This window comes from Lutzomyia longipalpis, chromosome 1 (assembly GCF_024334085.1).
Source record: "Lutzomyia longipalpis isolate SR_M1_2022 chromosome 1, ASM2433408v1".
Lineage (NCBI taxonomy): Eukaryota > Metazoa > Arthropoda > Insecta > Diptera > Psychodidae > Lutzomyia > Lutzomyia longipalpis.
Window position 1 is genome coordinate 43,225,099 of NC_074707.1, and position 21,862 is coordinate 43,246,960.

At 33.1% G+C, this 21,862-nt stretch overlaps 1 protein-coding gene across 2 annotated transcripts in view; it reads right to left on the minus strand.

The window, feature by feature from the left end:
- The window catches only part of LOC129787493 (uncharacterized), a 39,700-nt gene that overhangs the window by 3,336 nt on the left and 14,502 nt on the right, over positions 1 to 21,862 (minus strand). For both annotated transcript variants that reach the window (XM_055823109.1, XM_055823108.1), the window contains exons 8-9: positions 15,600 to 15,732; positions 4,119 to 4,218 (exon numbers count right to left, since the gene is read on the minus strand). In XM_055823109.1, the coding sequence (XP_055679084.1) occupies positions 4,119 to 4,218; positions 15,600 to 15,732 (233 nt within the window). The remainder of the gene's footprint in view (positions 1 to 4,118; positions 4,219 to 15,599; positions 15,733 to 21,862) is intronic.

A 21,862-nucleotide genomic window follows, 5' to 3' on the forward strand; every position in this document is an offset into this window, starting at 1 on the left:
GAGTGGCAAATTGTTACAGCGTACAGAATTGAGAACTGTCAGTGGACGCCGATGTGCGTCAAGCCGTCCAGGATGTGTTAAAAAGATTTTTATTGTTTATTTTTCTCTTGATTATTTTATTTATTTGTTGCAATATTCGTTCATTAATTCAATCATTTTGAAATAAAAAAATGATTTTTAAAGTACATGAGCTTTAAAGCTTAAAAAGAAAGCGGAATAAATGATAGAATAATCGTTATTCGTTAGCGTGCTGATGTTTTGGCCGAGGTGTCCTGTGTTCAAATCTTAGGATTATTTTGTCTGATTTTTTTTTCTTTTTGTGTTTGTGGATGGATTTTATTCGCAACACGCTATATCAGTCCTAAAATAGGCTTTTTATACATTTCTGTCGGCAGACAGTCTGCTGAAAAACGACTAATTATTAATTACTAATAGTTTTTTTTTTAATATTCTGTAAATTCTTAAAAATAAAATAATATAAATGAACATGAAATGTTAGCCTTTTGATGACTTATCACAAACTTCCCCTACTACATGTACTCCATTAAAAAATACATATAATTAAAAGAAAAGCCCCGACAAGTTTCTGCTGTGAAAATCTTTGCGAATTTTTCCTTCTCATGTTTTTTTAGATAATAAATTTATTGCACACGACACACACGCTTTCTAATGGGAATCTCATGTTCGTACATTCCTTCAATGGATTTTCACCGAGAGAGGGACCCTATGCGAATTCTCATGACTTTTCTTTTCATTGCCTCACACAGCACCTTCTCGCTGTCGCCTTCGGACCACCCCCGCAAACATTCCCGTAAGCGTTCATGTGCAATTCAATGAACTTTGAGCACCATTTCCAAGCGATTGTGCAAATTAATCAAATTCCCCATAGATCGAAAAATGGGAATAAATGTCCCTCTGGCTGCCCCATATATAGTCACAAGACATTAGTCCGTTTCTTGAATATACGGGGAAAATGGGAAAATTTTCACAAATTGTGTGCTCATTTGGCGAAAGACGTCTATTTTAGTTGATAAACCAGGGGGCAGGGGAATATGGAGGGGCGATTGTAAAATTGCCAAATGATCATTGTGATTTAATCTTGCAAACTATTTCGAGCAGAAATTAAATAGAAATCTCCACGGGATAGAGGGGGAGGGGTGGAAGGAAGAGGGTGAGAGATGGCAAATTGTGTGTGCTGTTCATTAAATCCCCCTTTTTTCATGCTTCATCAATTTACATTTCGTGTTTGTACGTTTTAAGGTGAGCTTTGCTACGAGCGAGAGAATGTGAATATGGCTAAAAGCATCCAGTATTTTCCACTAATTGGTTCAAAATCTCTTTTCCCATTTCACTCCTTTTTTTTTCCTCCCCCGCATGTACTTTCACATTCCCATTTTGTAGTTTTGTATTCTCAAACCAAATATTTCCCGTATGTTACAATCAATGTCAATTTCCTCACTTTTAAGCTCTACCGCTCTCTCATCTTCTATATCCTTTTGCTGTTATGTATGTTGGGAAGTAGGTATGTCTCTATACCTTTATAACAGGATATCTCAATAACTTGTTAAAAAAAAAACTACATACAACTGTGCTAAGCAAATTAATTGGCAAAAAAACGACACACTTTTCAACAATTTTATTGGAAAATTTACTTCATTTTCCCACATTTAGACGCACTACACGCTTTTCACTAACTCCCTTCAATTTGGTCCATACAGGGTATGGAGAATTCTGAATGGCATGTGAGATTATTGAGTGCAGAAAATGATAAATGCATCAATATTCAATTAAAATGATGTAGGTAACATGCTTGGATGAGAATGGGAGAAAGTTAATGTTACATTCTCCTGTAGTAAAATACCCATAGATGCGTCATATCGTATTATCCCTTTCAACACTGGCAGGTACTTGCATATATGTACATATGTAGTATAAAATAGTTTTCTATGTATCTATGATGCGTGTCTCCTTCTCAACTGTCCATCAACTACATTTATTTCCATTTCACACATGACATTTTCAACGTAATCTCTTTACATTTAGAGGTTTTCAATCAACGTAAAATTAAGCGGAATTTAGATACAAAAAATAATTATATACTATTCGCGGAATTTCCTTTAGAATTTTTAATACTTTATGTGAGGATTTGTTGAATTAAAAAAAAAAGTATTTAATTAGTTTATTAGAAGTTCATATTTAAGGGATTTTTTAAGGAACTTCAAAGGAATTCTTCTACTTTATATTCCCTTTAAATAAAATATTATGTAAGGCACTAGGTAATTAATTAAAATAAAAGGATCATAATACATACTTTCTGACACTTTTAACGTTTAATTAAAACCCTAATTTTGCCCAAAGTTATTAGGATCTATCTCTTATGTATAAAAATCCTAATCATTGTTACATATGCAAAACGGAACCTGTGGGCATTCATTTAGAATTTTCTAAGAATTCATTTCATTCATTTCTGAAAGATTGTTGTGAGAATTTTTACGTTTTAATAAAAATTCTCTTCGCTTTCTATTTTATATTAGCTAACAATTTTATTTTTTCCCAGAAAATGTAAAAATTTAATTTATGTTTATTATTATTCAAAAATAATCAGGAAGGATTTAAAAAGAGATAAAACACTGAACGCTTTTAAGAAATAATCTGAGAGAATTTCCTTTAAATATTCATTCAATAAAAGGACTACAAGTCAAACAGACTGAATCAATCAAATACAAAAAAAAAAGAAAATCATTTTAAATATGATTTAAATAGGAATACTTTCACAAAGAATATCCTCTGAAAATGATCCAATTTAGAAGCATTTTATTGCACAATGAAGCTCTATATGGTGAAAAGCATAATCTAAATTTTCATTTCTCTGGCGCGCAACATACACACACAACCCCCTCCAGCCATGCACAATATATTTTAATATACAAAATCGAGAGCTAGAGATATTTTATGCTTGAAATGATTTTCCAATAAATGCTGATGATGGGCCACGTGAATCGTGCTCTGCATCCGATTCATACCTTCACCGTGTAGCATTCAATCTCAGTCACGTGGATTCCCTGAGCTATCCACGTGATGGGGATTTTCATGAAACAAAGACACATATTTTGCAGTGAAAACCCGCCCCATGCAGTCCTTCATGCCGTCAAACGTGTCAATGTTTGTGTTTTGCGTATTAACATGATGTCGTCATCCCTGAGAAAATGTGCATCATTTGCCGAAGGAATGGTGGATACATCCGAATCAACAACATTTCCACTATAGATGGCAAAACCCCATATAAATGTTTTGGGGTTGAATTGCAATTTTCTGCACACAATTAAGTCATTGAAACTTGTCGAAACTTCCACTCTCTTTGGCATACAGCGTTTCGTGCAAAGGGGGAATCACACCCAATTGAAAGTTTTCCAACAACACGGGAAATTTTTTTACAAGTTACTCAAAGGCAAATTTTACCGGGAAAAACCTTTAAAAAGTCTTGAAAATTCTGGAAAATCTTACAAAAGGAGAAAATGTAAATTAAAGATTTTTCTTCTCTAAAGACATGTAAAAATTATATAATTTTTATTTTGTTTAATGGAAATTGGTTTAGGTAAAATGGAGGTGAGGATTTTCAAATATTTTCCAAATGGTTACAATGGAAAATCATTTTGGCTTTTCTTTTTAGCCCTTTAAACGATTTAATTTGTCTAATCTTTTTTTTAATAATAAAAAAGAGCTTCAAAAATAAACTTCTTTACGTATTAATCGAAAATAAGCATAATAAACACAAGCATGTGTACTCCTTGTCAAAAAGTCAATCTTTCACTGCTCTAAGTGGCAGTAAGATTTTCACTCATTCAACACAACTTCCGTAAAGGGTTGAAGTGTCGAATATATCTTTTAGGAGCACCTATAAATTTTTCACTCATTGAATATTGCAGCATTCATGGGAAACTTGCAAGGAAGAAATGGGTGTTGAGGTGACTTTACTTTTACAGGGAAACTTTCTTCTCCCATATATAGCGAATGACGAGTGAGCTTTCGAGAGTTGGACACGAAGGCGGAAAAAGTGTCGTCCCCTTGAGAGTCACACAAAACTTTTAGTGCGCTTTATATATATTTCCATTTATTACCTGTATAAAAAGCCATGAAGTGACGAGCGCTAGACTGCTGTATTGTCCATTAAATCGATAGTGATAGGCGTAGAAGGAGAACTGGTAGAGGTAGAAGAATCTGCAAGAAAAAGAAATAATAAATCTCACACAGACAGAAGAAAATGTGACATAAATCTCTCAAAGGTAACAATATGCGACATGTTATGAGATGCTACCTCGCAAAAATACTCTTTTTTTTTTGCCTTTGCAAATCAGGAAAAAAGATTCCATTGAGAGGACTAAATCTTCATACATATTTCCCATTATTGGTGACGTTTGATTTTTTTTAACAACCGTGAAAAGCAATAGATTTTGCGCAGGTATTTTTTCACCGATTGATAGGTAACAAAAAAGCTCAAAAGCTCTTTGCTTTTTCGTCTTGAACGGAATTTATCTGTCAGAGCAAATTAATTTTATTTCTACTTATTCAAATTATGATTTTCTTGAATTCTTTTTCTGTACTTTTATTGTTTTTATTTTCTAAAACAATTTTAAAATTCGGAAAATATCCTTTTGTCATAAAGCTGTTGAAATTCAATAAAAATAAAGACCGATTTCCGATGGAAATTTTCAACCACACAATAAGAACATTTTCTAAATTTATTGTATACATATTTCCCATTTCCACCACATACATTCAATGAAGGAAGGAACCCACCACCAGGTTCATGAAGGAACCCACCCCGATCCCCACCCCACTCTCTTCCCATATGTAAGCTCTGATATAACGTGCGTATGGGGAGTGAAAAGCTCCCTCGTGCAAAAATCGTTCAAAGGGGAATTGGAAAGATTGCTCCGAACGAGGAAAAAGGGAAGAAAAAAAGAAATAATAAACGCTTTCGATAAAATTTTCACGCCTATTTTCATTCTTTATTTAAGAACAAACAGAAAGAGGCACGGAGTCATCAGTTCCACGTCTTTTCAACCGAAACACATGTTATAAGATGATGATGGGGATGGAAAAAATTCACGCACACTGAATAGCAATTGATGGGGGGAAAATCTATGAAATTTTAATGGTGTTTTTTTGCATCTTGGATTTTTTTTTCTTCCGACGTATTGTCCTAGAGCTTTCCATATATGCGAGGACGAAAGGGGTGGGCGAACTTTCACGAATAACAGCTCAGTGTGTGCGATGAGGAAGATGGAACACTCACGCATGAGGAAAAAATAAAAATCGCATATAAATTTGTGTGTTACAATAAAATTTATTAGCTCTTCCCACCCTTTTTTGCGGTCTGCAGAAAACAAAAATTTCACACATCGCCAGTGAGTGTCTGTTGAGGAGAGAAATTTTCATGAAAGGACAGTGAAACAGACAATGGAAAATATTTGCAATCACCTCCTGTTTGAAATTGGCTGATAATTGGGGTAGTAGATATGACATTGAATCATTTTATGCAAAAACAAGGGTTCAAATCCACTCTTTGACGGATTTTTTAACCCAAAAAATAATCTCCAACTTTTCATTTTCTTTTTTAAGGAAAAAATATTTAATTAGTCCAACCAAAATTGTTCACAACATTTCGTTATGGACTGTACAAATATTTTTCACTCCTCCACATATTCGTGACACACCCGCAAAAACATTAAAACAGAGGGTAGAAGAGTGGGTGAAAAATTGTTGTGTGTTAGCTGGTGGGGTCCCAATAATAACCATCAGATATGAGTGTCATAATTTTTCTCGCTTGTTTCCGGGAAAATTCAGCCACATAGTGGTTGGAATATATGTATGTTGAAAAAAAAAGTATCCTTCCTGCTAGCAATTTGGTGTGGACACAGTATGGTGGGGATGGACAATAAAGTAATTAATTTCCTTATTGCTGCCTATTCACAATTTTATAATTGTTTCATCCATTGCGACAACTTGCTCCCACAGGAATATATGAATTTACGCGGGCTATTTTTTCGCCCTATTTCCCGCAGCTTTTTTTGGCGGGAAAGGGAGGCGAATTTATGTTGTGTGACGTGTGATGAATTTAGAGATTCATTTGTGAATCATTTATATTTTTCGGTACCTACCTACCTATTTTTTCGTAATGGAAAATGTCTTATATTTACTTAGCAGGAAAAAAGGACATACTGAGAATATTTAAAACTGTACGCTACATTGGAGAGTATAGGGTACAATATCTGTGAGGGAGAGTTTTGTGTTTGTTTTCCTCTGGGCGGCAATACACCCTTCTTTTCCTTTTCCCTGAAAGATTGACAGGGATCAGTACGGGTAGGAAGGGTAGGTGTATAGTAGATGGAGAATCTCCAGGAGAGACATATATAACCAATAAACCTGCGTAGAGGGTAATAATTCACTCAAATGATGTATTTGAATAGCAAAAGGGAAATGTATGGGAACCTGGCATTCAAGACAAGAGGGAATTTACGACAATAAAATAGAGAAATTCTTATATATTCGAAGAATGTATCAATGCGATGTCTACCAATTTAGCAAACATAAGGACCTAACTCCGCGTGGTAGACTGATTCACTCCTTTGCCCATCCCATGTTGGCGCATATAAACAAATTGTAATTGAATTTCCACCTCAATTGCCATTTTCAATTATTTACAGCGAATTTTCACATTGAGCAAAAGTACCTTTAACCACCTCCCCTCATTCTGCTTCACCTCTATCCATTCCACATCAAGGAAGTTTTGGAACAATAACCCGTAGCTGTGTATTTCTTTCTCCTGTTGCTTCAACACAACTCTCGCACCATCAGCAACCAATTCTTTGGCACACCAAGTCAATTCACTCTCTCACTCTCTCTCAACTCCCTTCTCCCACATCAACCCCTTTTTGTTATTTTTTTCACCTTCCCACCCCCTCCTCGTACCAACCTTTGGTACACACAGACACGATATTTGTTCCGAATGTGGGAGAATGGCAATAGGGCCTAGCCTCAACCCAAGTGCAGTACGGTGTATTTTCCCTATGTGGCCGATGTTTATAGCAATAGTGAACCAAAGAATCGTATAAATAACCCTGGCTTACCACCCCTCCCCCACCATCCACTCCTGAAAATGGTGTGTATTGGTTGGCCGGTGTTGGTACGTGAATTATAGTGTTGAATTAACTTAACCCCTTTTCCGATTATTAAGGCAAACTCTAATTCAAATGATTTCAATTCGTTTATCAAGCCACCCACACCCACATTTACCAACCCTCTGGGACTTTCTGATGGCGACAGGACTCGTAATACGGGGAGGGAGAGGTAAGGGCGGAAGGGTGGTCAGGGGGTGGACACCAAGGGGAGCTTCAAGGGGAAAAGTGTGAGACTGAACATACACAGGGTGTGCCACCATCTCTAATATGTTTACAGAGCTTCAATGGTTATGAGGTCGGGAGGTAACAGTGCGGTGGATACACTCATCGACTTAATTAAATTTCCCCATAGTATATTAGGTTTGTTTTACACACATACACACAAAACTCTCTGACAATTCCATTTTTTCCCGCTTGATGTGGTAAAACAATTCATTGAATTAGAGCCCCAAGAATAGCCATATATACAGGAACTGGCTTGGCAAGAAAGTCAGACATTTTTGGTTTGTGCAGGAATTATATGGAACATATCAAGGATTCATTGTTTGTTCTTATGTGTTGTTTAGAATAGATCTTGTAGTACCCAATTCATGTGAAATCTGAGATGTAGGTAATTTTAAATTATCTAAAGTGCTTCAATTGCACTGCTTTTCACTTAAAGTTAAAAGGTTAAGTCATGTGAAAAATTGTTATGAAACCTTGAGCATAAAATTTGTAGATTTGCTACATAAGATCCTTGCGAATTTCCACATAAAAATGATTTTTTTTAAAACAATTTCCTTCTCGATTTCAAAACAATTAAGTAAATATTTCATTTTGAATTGTGAAATAAAAAGCAATGAAAAAATATCACAATAAAGACACCCAATATGGCTTTGCTGAAGCAAATTAATTTGTTTTGTATCCCATGGAGATCAACATCACACCCATGAGCAAAAAAAACGAGAACCTCCAATTCATACTCTCTCTCTACGCATATGGTGGTAATGTTGTCTGTTTCAATTGATTCACTTCATTTGACCTGACACCATCTAATTGATATTGATTTTAAAGTTTTTTTGTTTTCTTCACCCTTCTTAACCCTCCGGGATAAGACTATATACCATAGAAAATTCACCCCAAAAAGATTTTCTCTTGGATTTTTCATGTTGAAGCTAAAACGAAACTTTTTTTTTCACCAAACTGGAGGATTCTGATACAAAAAGAAAAAAAAAAACAATTTGATGGTCAGTGAATAAAATACACGAAATGAAGGTATCGAATATCTTTTACCCAAACAGTCCTCAATTAGAAATTGATTACGGTCCAGTGTTTTGTCTTCCATCCCACTTTATTTTGCCCACTCACCGGATTCCTTCATGGAAAGATTTTCTTCAATGGAGGAAATTTTATCTTTTTTATATGGGGATGAGAATCAAAATATCTTAGAGCTATATAAGGGGCAAAAAAAAGAATGATATTGAGTATATTAATTTATATGCACAGGGGAATCAAATAACAGGGGTGGATTGTGTGTATAAAAATTTTATTACGTGCGGAAAATACGGTTGGAATAGAGTGTTTTACCAATAAAAACCAAAAGTCATATTTTCCAATTTCTTAAATTGCATTCCGAACCTAACACACCCACACACACAATACACACATACTCTCGATATATAAACCACAAGCTGTGGAAGATCAATAAACAAGAGAATTTTATAAGCGTTTTGGTGCTTTAGGGAAAAAGAAAGCCAGATTTGTTTGAGCTTTTCGAGAAATTTAAGCTTTAGAAGGTTAAAAAAATCTTAGAAAAAGTAATATATTCAATTAATTCTTTCCACATAAAATTGTTGTTATGTTGAAACATTGATATATGTTTAATAAATAATTTCAATTCCTTTTTTATAAGATTTTTTTTCTCTATCAATTTTTGATAATTCTATAAAATTATGCTAATAAGAATCCGGGAAAATTAAAGGTGAAAATTGAGAGCTTATCTTTAAAGAAGTATAGCTTTTATTTTTTAATTTTATAAGATCATCTTAAGGATTTATATACATATTTTTTCAACTTCAAAAGATAAAAGAAAAATAAATTCCTAAAAAGCAACATTTTACATTATACAAGTTTCCTTTTGACGCACGTTTCAGGAAGAATGGTTAACTTGGAATGAAATAATGTACCTACCTATGTGTGTGTATATATAATATCTTTCGTTGTATCCTAATTATACGATAAAACAAATCAATGTTTTGTTGTAATTTGAATAAAATGTAAACGAAGGGTGGGTCCCAAGATGAAAATGATGATGATGACTTTGAAAATAAGGATGGGAACAAGAAGATACTGTTGGTATACATTGTAAATATATATCTCTCTCTCCAAAGAACTTCCCTCTCAGCACAATTCTTACACAGCCAAAAACATAGAGGAGCAACTCTCCATGATCTAATTAGTTTGGTATATATATAGAGTTTTGTGTACACATTATTAGCATGTAACGGTGTGGGGGCGCGAAAGGATTCAATTTCTCTCATGTGTATTCACCTCATACCCATATTTCAGCCCATAAATTGTTCCAGAAAACAGCAAGAGGGTAACTTTATAATCCATATAACACACCAATTGAGTCTTTTCAAGAATTCAAGTACCTTTACCATATTACACAAACGAGCGTTAAACAGAGGGATTATTGAAAGACAGCTAAAATATGGAGCTTTCAAACTTATATTTCTCCCCCCATACAGATCTTTTACTAAATTTCCGTAAATTTATTGAAACGTAATCATACAATAAGTTCACTACATATATTCATTTAGCAATGATGCGAGAAGAAAACCAATACCGTGGCAATGGAAACTAATAAAATTTGAGCACCCCTAATCTCGTTTCTCGATAAAATCATTTATTCCACAGAGTTGGAAAATGACCCATCGAGTGGGTCCATTAATAGTTTCGTCGCCAATTCCATCATTGAATCAGTTGGGGGGTTTGTTTTTCTCCATTGCAACAAAATATCTCGCCCCCTTTCCCTGCTTCGCATATAGAGGGTCGAATGCTATATATATGCGGGTCCCCATGGGACCACGGGGTGCGCAGAGGTGGGTGGTAAAACTAGCAAAATTGATGAACGTTAAGTCAATTTGATGTCAACTCAACATACTGTGGAATAACGCAATCGGCTTCATGTGCACCCTCGGAAAAATATCTCGTCACAGCAGGTGGTTGAAAATATACTTTGGCTTCCAACAGTACGCTTTAACAGCATATTGATGTACATCAAACTGTGTATGTATCGATGCCCAATCATTCGCACTCAAACCACCCCCACCAAATAGCTATGTACTATAGAAAGTTAGTCTGTTATGTATGTACATAATTTTAGTATACAACTGTGAAACAAAAAAAAAGTTTTTTTTTATCCAAATTCGCATAATTAAATGTTTATTTTTGCATTTAAAAATCTATTGTATTTTAGCATCAATTGAAGGGAAAACATTCCCAAAAAGATTCATCCCCCTCAGAGTGGTAAACAAACTACCAAATATCAAAGTTCAAATCTTGAAAATGTTTCTATATAACCCCCCCCCCCCCATTTTGGAAAAATATGGAAAATTTACAACGGAACAAGATGTAAAAGCATCGGTTGGATAAAAGCTTTTACGAATCAATTATTCACCTGATTTACAAATTGTGATTTAAAGGACCTCTCTTCAGTAAAAGAAGGTACATGTATAATACATATTTGGAAAACAGATTTCATCCAAAAAAACGACTTCTATGTACATTTTAGATATTTATTTGGTCGTTTTTCCAGATGATGATGTTTCAATGTTTATGTATTTTAATGCTATAATACACCCAGTGTTGTGTGGCACAGAATAGGGACAGGACAAAGATGTGGAAATGTGTTTTGTATTGCTATGTATTTAAAATCATCACAAGGGAGAAAATGGGAAGAGCTTTTTCATCCTGAAAGCGACAGCTAAGTATGGAATTTACGCACAGCAAGTGGCATATAAAAAAAAAACAACATAGCATTGAGGAGTGTGGGCGGAAAAAAAATTAACGATCTGCAAAAGACGACATAGCATTGTTTAGCAAATAGAAACTGAATGCATTACCAGTGTCTGTTTGGAACAGATAATATGTAATAAAAATGAATCAATTTGACATTCTCTTCACAACAAATATCTCTGTGAGAAACAACACTGTAGGAGGAGCCTCAAAAGAAGAGAAGAAAGAAAAAAATGTAAGAAAAGCCCAAAGAAAATCTTCCTCCGCAAAGAAATGGAAAGGTGAACTTTGCATTGAAAAAAAAATCATATTGAGAAATTATTGTGAAGAAATATCCCATCGCTAAAGGTTTGGGGGATGAACTCCAAATGGAATGACGATGAAATTGAGTGGATTGAAAAGCATATTGTTACAAAAATTTGTCTGTTTATCAGAAGAGGGAGCTTCGCCCAATGTTATTTTGCCTTTTTCAATCACACACAAATTTCCCAGTACGTTGATTTTCAATCAAATCATTCATGAAAATTTGATATATACTCTTTTTTTTTCTGTAGTGATACTCTTAGCAATGCTTCCCATATAGGGTTACGATCTATGAAGAAAATATTCGTATTATAGGTAACCATATACTATTTTCAATCATATGAAATCCGATGAGGGTTTTATCAATCAAAGTTTAAGGAGTATCCAAAGAAATCTCAATAGAATTTGTATTTTGATTTATCTTTGTTAAATTCACGTCTCCCACACCACCCCAATGTTTGTCCATATATTCATCTTCTTGAAAGAGTCCACATACGGAAAATAATAATATAAGGGTAGAGATTATTTTCTTTTTCAATAAATTTCTTCAAGTTCCTTTACATTGAAATTGAAGTGAAAAAAAAAACTATCAATTTGTAAATAAAATATTGAAATATTATTACGACAATCTCATTAGTTTGTGTTTGACCATTAATTTTTGAGTGACCACCTCACATTTACCCTGGCATGAAGAGGTTTGAATAGTTCTACTTGGCCCCAGATTATTTATAAAGCATGTGGGAGCATTCTGTTTCATTATTCCTCTTCACATTCCCAATGCTCAATGACTGGAAAAACGAATGGAATTAGAAAATGAAGGTGTAAAGTGTTTTCCATCAACATAAAATACCTCCATGGTCCATTGAAGGCAATTAGTGTAGATTGAAAATTAAAATTAAACTCAAAACCTTCACTAAATGTAAATTCCTTTTCACAAAATATCTCTATGGACTGGACTTTTCCGTTAAATTGGTCAGCATAAATTTCACAGGAAAATGTACAGGAGCGTTCATTGAAAAACTTTTTGAAAAAAAAGCTTCAAGTGTAGATTTAATTTTTTCAATAAATCACTTTAAATATGTGTTTAAACATCAATATTAAATTGTGAGTGTGGAAAAACATACATGCACCACACTCACCCAAAAATTTAACAAATATTTAAATTATTCCCTGGTTTTTGTTCAAACAAATAATTTTGAAATTAAATTATAGCACAAATACCGCAATATTGAATCTCATTGGGAATATCAGAGGCAAACTATACAGAACAAATTAGTTCTTAATTGACTAAACCGCATATGAAACACCCTCTAATGCAATTTCAATGCATCACACAGCTGGAGTATGTGTTTGGTGAGAGAGTGAGGTGAATGGTCCAATTCCTCGAAAATATTTTGAACTAACGAAACTACGTGTGTAAATATACACTCAATTTAGAGTTGTGTGTATACATAGAATTTTGCCAGCTATTGTGGCACTTTCAATGGGAAATTGAACTAAAACCACTAATCATGGATAGAATGAAGTTCATCCTCACGTGACTATATCACAATTCTAAACAATTTACCAACTAAATCACACAATATATTTAAAATGTTGTTTTTTGGCATTATAGTGAAAATTTATCTAGCTATATACCTACATATTTACCTATTTATTTCTTATTTTCTCTAATATTTTCTTTGTAGACTTTCAATAATTCTTGCAATGACAATTTTTTAAATTAATAAAAATCTTTTAAATATTTCTTCTACAGATTTAATCAAAAGCTTAGTATTTTTTAAATAAATTAATGAATACGAATAAATTTAAAAACAAACATATTTTCCAAAAAAAAAACGATTTGAAAAAAGAAATATAAAAAGCTTTGATGTAGAAAAATCTCAACATAGTGCTATTTTTCTGCAAATAACCTTTTCTGCAGCGTGCATAAAATTTTTAAACAGGATAAACCTATTTACGAAAGCTACCACCTGACATTGAGGGCATTAGAATGTACATTCAGTGTACATTTTTCCCATCATCATCTTGATGGTGCACGATCCAGCGAAAGGATGCTCTTTAGGGGGTATGTTGCATCATCATTTCCATAAGAAACCACCCTCATGCGAAAATATATGCTTAGAAGTTTCTATGTACACATGATGAGTTTCGTTAAGTGAGTTTTAGATTAAGATGAAAATTCTTTTCTTTTATTTAAACTAAATTTTATTTTTATTTGCGATTTTTTTTTAAATTGATGTTGATTTAGAGATGTTTTTAATAGAGATTTAAAAAAAAATGAAAACAGCTGATGACAAGTTAAATAAGGACTATTCTGAAGAGTCTTAAAAACTCAAAAAGGGACAATAAAAATCATAAAACAAATTTAAAAATTACAAAAAAAGGAAATTAGAATTTATCTAGAAAATTCTAAGCAATATTTCAGTATCAACTCTACAAGGAGAAATGAGTCAAAAGGCTCCATAAGACCAACTTGAGGTACAGAAGCTGGTGATACGGAAAATAAACATGAAAATATCTTTTTCGTCGCTATGGCTCCTGCTTTCTCTCTCGTGGTGATTCTTGACTACCAAACACACAAGACAAATTCAAACCACCTTATACGTGGGTCTGTGGGTGGAGTATGTAAGCAAAAATAGATATATAGCCTTCACTATATGTGATGGAAAAGATTTTTCATGCAAGACACACTTCTTCGTCATATTATTATTATAATATTCTTTTAGACATCGAAACCAGAGAGTGTGAAAATCCCCACATGGAATACAAAACCAGATTTCATTCTATCATGGATACAATTTTTATCTATTTTCCTCTCCTATATGTTTGCACATCACCATCTTAAACCCATCGTTTTCTCCACCATATAGATTCAGTATTTTTCTCAGCCTTTCTTTGAGGAAATTTTATGCAACACTATGCCCATGTTTTGGGATAAAGAAAAAAAATGGAAAATAAATTCTTTATGCATTCAGCATTGTATTCTTTTTCTATTTAAATGAATAGAGCGTATGTAATTTATGCAGGGCATTGCGAATGATTCAAATCAACCAAGAAGAAATTTAAACACATTATATGCTTCCCCCAAAAAAATGTCTTGCAAATACATAAAACGACAGAATTTCTTCAAATTCCATTTCCTAATTGAAACATTTTTGCGAGAAGCGAAAGAAACTTTGTATGTGTTTAAATAAATCGTCTGAGTTATGAAAATATGGGTAAGTATACCCTACTTAAAAAAATATTCAAAAGCTGCATTCACTATTTTAGCATTTTCCAATTTTTCTTTCAGTCATGCACGAAGAAATTGTATTTATTTTCGATGGTACACAAGACATAAGACAATAAATACCACTGGATAAAATTGAAATATAGACAAAATTATTTCATATTTTTCCATCTCTCACAGACATATCTCTCACAAAATAAGCAAAAAGACATTGCTTTTTTTCCTCCCCCCTCCATTCGTGTGTACTTTCTTAAGTCCAAACAAATTAAATTTAAATCTTTCCCCATCCAACCATTCCTTTGCTTCCTATATAGCCGTGTTGGATGTGGCAACAAGCAGCAACAAGAAGCCAAGTCGCACCAGAAATAAGAACAATAATATGTAATAATAATAAAAATAATACAGACACTGCGGAAGGAGCACAAAATGATAAGAAAAAAAAAGTAAAGCAAGTATTTTCCGGATTCGTTTGTTTTAAAAGCAATTTAATCATTTTGGTGTTTCCATTGCTTTTTTCTCTTTGGTTTATGTATGTAGGTATTTTATGTTGTAAACTTGGTGGGAATGTTTTCATCTCTTTTTACATTCATATGAATACTTTTTTTTGTAGCTCTTGGGCATTATTGGAGTGGTATGGATGGGTTTTAGCAGGGAGCTTAGGATTTATCCAAGGGTTTACCTTCGTTGAAGAATGTTTGCAATTTAATATAGGAAGAAAAATATACTTTTCCAAGAATTTTTCTTTATACCAGAACCTATCACAACACTCTTACTAATCAAATATAGTTCTACCTCTTCTATTTTTTTTGTTAAAATAAATGTTTCTAATAAATATTGAATTTAGAATTTGAAAAGAAGTAGAATGAAAAGAAAATTTTACTCACCGTAGCCAATGTCTTTTTGTAAGTGAAGTATGGCAACAAATGGCGTCATATTGATCCGCCATCCAAACAACAAGAATAATGTAGAAAGCCGTTGTGGTGTCATTGAAGAACTCTGACATAATCGCCTCCATTCCTGCGGAAAAGAAAACAGAGGGAGTGAGAAGAGCAAAAATTAATAGCAAAAATCCCAAGAAGATCAAATTTTCTTTTCATGTAAGGAGTGTCAATGTTGGAAAATATCTCTCTGTGTTAGATGGAAAATTCAATCAATAAACCAATATTTCTTCTCATCACCACTCTTGCTCTATACCATCTTTTCCACTCAATAAATACAATTAGATGTGATAATCCCCAAGAACACTTCCGTTTATCACCATTTTCACTTCTTCCAAAAATCTCTGCACATGCAGCTCTTTCTCATCAAAGTCTCTTACTCTATCTTTGCACAACTGTGAGACAAGATTAGGTGGAGGTCTGATGTAATTTTTCAGTTAAACAAATTTCCGTTCCTTCAACCTATCAATAAATACTCTATTGCTCCCTTTGCCACCCTTTCTAATGTCCTACATGTCTCTCCCCCATCCTCGGGAACTCATTACAAAAGTCCTTTCCGTCACTAACGCGACAACAATATACCTATTAATAGACTTTATGAACACCCAGAAGGTTATATCATACACAGGAGGAACACAACAATCACATATTGTATCAAAAAGTACTTCGGTATTCCCTTTAATCGATTTTGTGCCATGTTCTCAATTTCTTTTCATCACAACGAGGACACTTGAATTGGGATTATTTATCACTCCTCCAACCCCCAAAGAGTTGCACTAAAAAGAGCATATATGGTTGTTGGGAAAATGGAACAAATTTAATCAATTTATTATGAAATGAAATTTTGTTGTTATAATTAGGAAAAGGAAAAAATCATTATATGGACACCGCAGTGTCTTCCACATACTGCAAATATTGGGTTAGTTGTGGGTGGGTTAGGGATGGTTAAAATGAAGGAGAATTCTTAACTCCATTACATATCCTCATGTGTATTTAATTTCACACGAAGGTTATATGGGGAAGGAATGAGATGAAGTCTCTGTGTGTCGCCTCCCCTTATATGTCTCTGGACCATCACTAATGCAATTGTACTTCCTGCAATCACTCCAAGCGTTAATTGCATTTTCACAGATTTTTCCACAACCACAAACCCAAGACAATACTTCAAGTTACAACAAGGAGAAATTCAATTCCTTTGATAGCAATTTGGAAGAATTTATCGGTAGATTGAGGTTGAAGCATAAGAAAACTTTACAAATTTTAAGCTTTTTCATTAAAGTTTGGTTTTTAAATTGGAAAGAAATTGAGTTTTACAATTGCCTAAAGAGCTTTCAAAATTGTCTTTAAATTCTTTGTTTTACTAAATTAAATAAGCTTATTCGCTAATTTATGAAAAAATCCCTCGAAACAGAACTTCTTTCTTCTCTAACACGGTGCTTAATTAATAAATTTTAATTTGGTAAAATTTGTTTAAATTACACACAAAAATCACCCACAAAAATTATTCTCATTTCAATTTATTTTCAAATTGAAACAGGATACTTTTGCATAAAATTATGCAACTTTGTGTGTGATATTGTTTATGTTGAAGTGGTTGTTTTAGTGAAATCCAACAGAGTTCATATAGTGCATACATGTATGATTTAATAGAATTTACAAAAATGTTTCCACCAATTAAATCTCCAGCTAATTGAAATTTTACGCAAAGTTATTTTATCATGAAGTTAGGCCAACAATAAAGGTTGCAAAAAAAACTCATTTAATGTTTCACTGCATTTTGTTTAAAATCAATTTGTTGGGGAGTTTTTATGGCATTTTTTTTTTGCGAAAACAAAAAACTTTTGCCCGTATTCCCCATGTTATAATATCCAATAACGTGGGAGATAATGTGAGAATATTTCATAAATTAATGTGATTTGAACATGATGCTTCTGGTTCTCTTCTTCTTCCTATGTTCCTTTGCCTTTTTTCCCTCCACACTCATTACATAAATCATGGTAGAAAAAAATATGAAAAAATAGCATAAATTGATGAGGTTATGAACCTTTTTTTCTCATCCCTTCTTCTTCTATTTTTCCAAAGAAAAAAGAGCAATCATCGAGAAAGTAGAAAAAAATATCCCTTAAAATATTTCTGAATTTTTATTTATTTATTTAATTTTATTTCATTAGGTGCTTTTTTTCATTTCACACCGTATAATTCTTGGCGATTTAACTAGTTGAGTTTTTTTAACAGAGAGAGTTATATACATAGAAAAATGAAAATATATACAAAAAAAAATTAGATCTCTGAATTTTTAAAAAGTTAAAAGATGACGGTTCTAACCCTCTAGGTACAAGCTTTTGATCAAATAAATTTGAGAATTCATAGACGAAATTTTGTACCTTGCTGTACCTTCCGATGTTACATAATCCCTTTTCCGTCTCTTTCATACACCACCCCCTCAAACCTTATCGCCCGTATCGGAAGTATCATCTATAAATATCAAATATCCGGTGTGTCAATGAGCCCGTTAGAGACAAATAACTCTGCAGGGAAGGACACAGACACATTTACAGTGTTATCAAATTTAGTACCTACCCTCTACCGTATATACCCATCCGAGCGAAGGAAGTGTGTTTTGGATCTCCTCGTCATTTGGACGAGGATTTCGTATATAGCAAAAGACACACTTCAAATAAATTTCTTCCTCACAGCATACTCTCATAAAACCAGAGTTGTATGATATAGAGATATTTTTTTTTTATTTTAAATATTTTTTTTTTATATTTCCACCATTTCCATTTTCTGGTTTTTGGGAAAGATATTGAACAGAAAACTTAAGATTTTAAAATGGGAATCATATTGCTTTTATTATAAGGAAATATTGGATTAAACTGAATACTTTGCTAACGTTAACGTAAGTACGTTTACCATGATCGTTTTGCTCAGAATTTCAGCTAAAATTAAAATCAAGTTGTTGATGTCTTTTCTCTTAAAAAGAATTATTAAATTAAGTTTTTTAAGCGAATTTCAAGGGTTTCTTGGTCGCTGAATAAGACGTCTATTTCTTAAATTTTTTATGAAATTTTATAAACAGTTTTGTTAAACATCTTATTACACACAGGAAGTAAAACATTATTTTAAAAAATATCTTTCATCTAGAACTTACACATCAAATTATTATCACCAACTCTGTACTAGATGTTTTTGTGAGTACCTACACATTTTTTTTGTCAATCCCTATATATCATCTCCTTTTGTGAATATATGGCAACCTTCGAAAAATACTTTTCTGTATATGTTATCAAATTCAACGTGTGAGCTCTCGGCCCTGGGTACACTAACATGTTAGCAAGGAGCTGAAAGCTCCATTCTCATTTTCTCATCCACTGACTCTGTGACGACGCGACAACGATGGCGACGTGCAGTGCATAAAAAAAGGTCCATTAATAAGATACTATCTCTCTTCCGGGGATGTTTCCCACCGGGTGTAATCCCTCCAGAAATCTCCCATCCCCTCCACCATCGTCTAAAAGTCTACTCAGAAAAAAGTATATATGTTGCTAATTTGCACTTCTTTTTGATTCACAGCTTTCATTTTGTCTGTCAGAGATGTCCTCTCTTTATCCAAATCTGTGGATATACCTTTCTCGTTTGTTTCCTTGTATCATGGATGAAGTAAAATAGAAATGCAACAGATTTGAAATTGAAAAAAAGAGAATCATAGCCAAAAAAAGCAGAACATCAAAAGAAAATAATTGAAAAAATCAGCAATTTTAGAATTTCAAATTCAATCGTTTATAAAGCAAGAAAACTTAAAATTTAAGCTAATCTTTAGGTATTCATAAAATAATAGTCAATTTGCTCTCCATTGTTTGAAAAAAAAAAAAGATGAAATAAAAGGAAAGAAAATCTCCATAACATTGTCCATTTTGTGGAAAATGTCTGGATGTGGAAAATTGACAACGCTATGAAATGTATCTGTGCAAGATATATTCTGACTATGACAAATCACACGGGGCTATTCCCATGTAAAAGTATCATATTCGAATTTGAATGGTTCTCATGTGAATATGAAGGATCATATTTGCCACATACGGATTGCGTTGAATGTATGGCATGTAATTTGTATTAAACGTGGGGTATCGAAAAAAAAGTATGATTTGTATCCTGATAGCGAAAAATATGAATTTACAACCAATTTAGAAGTTTTAGGTAACCACCCCATGAAAAAAAAAAGCTCAACACACCCCCTTTTCCCACTTGAGTTTTTATAAATGCGACCAATATATATGTGGCAAAAGCTCTCAAATTGCATTCAATTCATAACATTCACTTTGACAACCCATCATCATACTACTATCGCGTCATATAACCATTGCAATGGGTGAGAAAAAATCGTTATAAAATTGTGAAATGAAAGTTGAGCTTAAATGATATTTTTACCACCCGGCGCCTCCATCTGAACACGACACTTCAACATCATTAAATTTTTCAGCGAAAAAAGGCAGCAATAATTCCTCCTGCTTCTCTGCACACAATCAATTCGATTTTCTCAAATCTCACACTCCTTAAAACTGAAAGACATATTTCTTCAACATCTTGGAAAATATTGTAGAAAATTGATGTAATAAAAAATATTTTTAAAAACTTAATGATAAATTGAAGAAAAAGTATTGAAAGAAAAGCTGGAAAAGTCAAGCAAAAGCAAATAAAAGGAAATAACTTTTAAGGCCAAGTTTAAGGTAAATTGTAAGACTTAAGGAACTGATTAAGATTGTGAAGATTATGCCTAACATAAGGATACTTTAATTTATTTTTCGTTGTTTTCACAATTTTCCTTCACTTGAAAATTGAGAACAAAAATTATCAAAATTTCCCAGTTTATTATCTTTGAATTTCCCAAATCTAAATATCTCTTCAAAACAATTATTAGTCATAACCGGTAGTGTGTCAGATTTAGGGATACATACCTATAACCTACTTATATATACTGTGCTTTTCAATCCAACGATTGCACACAAAAATCAACCCTTTTGGCTGTCACAAATTGACAACTATTATATTGGCACTGAAAAGGGTTACACATACTTGAAAGTTATCCGGGATGTCTCACCCCCAAAAGCATACCATCATCCTCAACAATCAATAAAATCTCATACACACTCTCAAGGGGTTTCCCAAGAAGAGGGCTGAGAAAAATGCTCTATTGAATACTTGTACACATATCCTTGTATATGTACGTACATAATATGGTATACAAGAGAAAATTTTTAGAGAAGTGTAAATCCATTTTATTATTATTTCCCACTCACACCTTTCAACCCTTTTCTATACTTTTTCTTTCACTCTTTTCTTTTTTTCCGTCCACTACGGCCTTGTTGAAATTCAGAGACTTTCCAGTCACTCCACTTGTTGAACCCATCCCCCACCATACATAAGATACATCTGTGAGAAATCTTTAAGTGTTTCAAATCAAAATAAATTTCACTTGAATGGTTTTGCAGAAGGTAGCAGCAACAAGGGTGGCAATGAGGGTGTAATTCCATTTAGTTTTGATTTTATAGAGATAGTTTATATAAATTTATAAAGCTGCAAGTCAATTATTAAGGAAAATATACTACCCAATATTTCCTTAATAAATTGCTTTTTATTTAGCAATTTTTTCGTTGATTTTCAAGGAAACTTTTCGTGTGTTTTTCCGCAAAAATATACATCATTAAAGCAACAAACTATTAAACTATTTTCCCCATAATTATTAATGATGTTAAAAACATTTCCCCGGAAATGATAATGGCAAATTGTTCCTATCTATAGATTAATTTAATTGGGAAATCAATACAAACATCCCTCGGGGGAGGTACAAGTTTTGTTGCAAAAATTGTAAAGTTCAATCTGCCAACAATTGATTTCTGCTCTCTGCATCTCGCACCGTATCAATTTTCAGCGATGAACCTCCAATATTGTTGGATTTCAGAATTTTACGTACCACCATGGCAGGATAATAATAATGAATAAGGAAGAAGAATATTAAAAAATGAACATTCCTTCTTCCTATTGAATATTTTTTCGATAATATATGGATGCATTTCATGATGATAGCTCTGCTATTATATATGTATGTATGTAGTTTGTATATATTTTTTTTGATTCATGTGAAATGAGGGACGAATGAGAAGTTGATTGTGTAAAAATTGTATGCAGGAGTAGATAAAAGAAAAAGTATA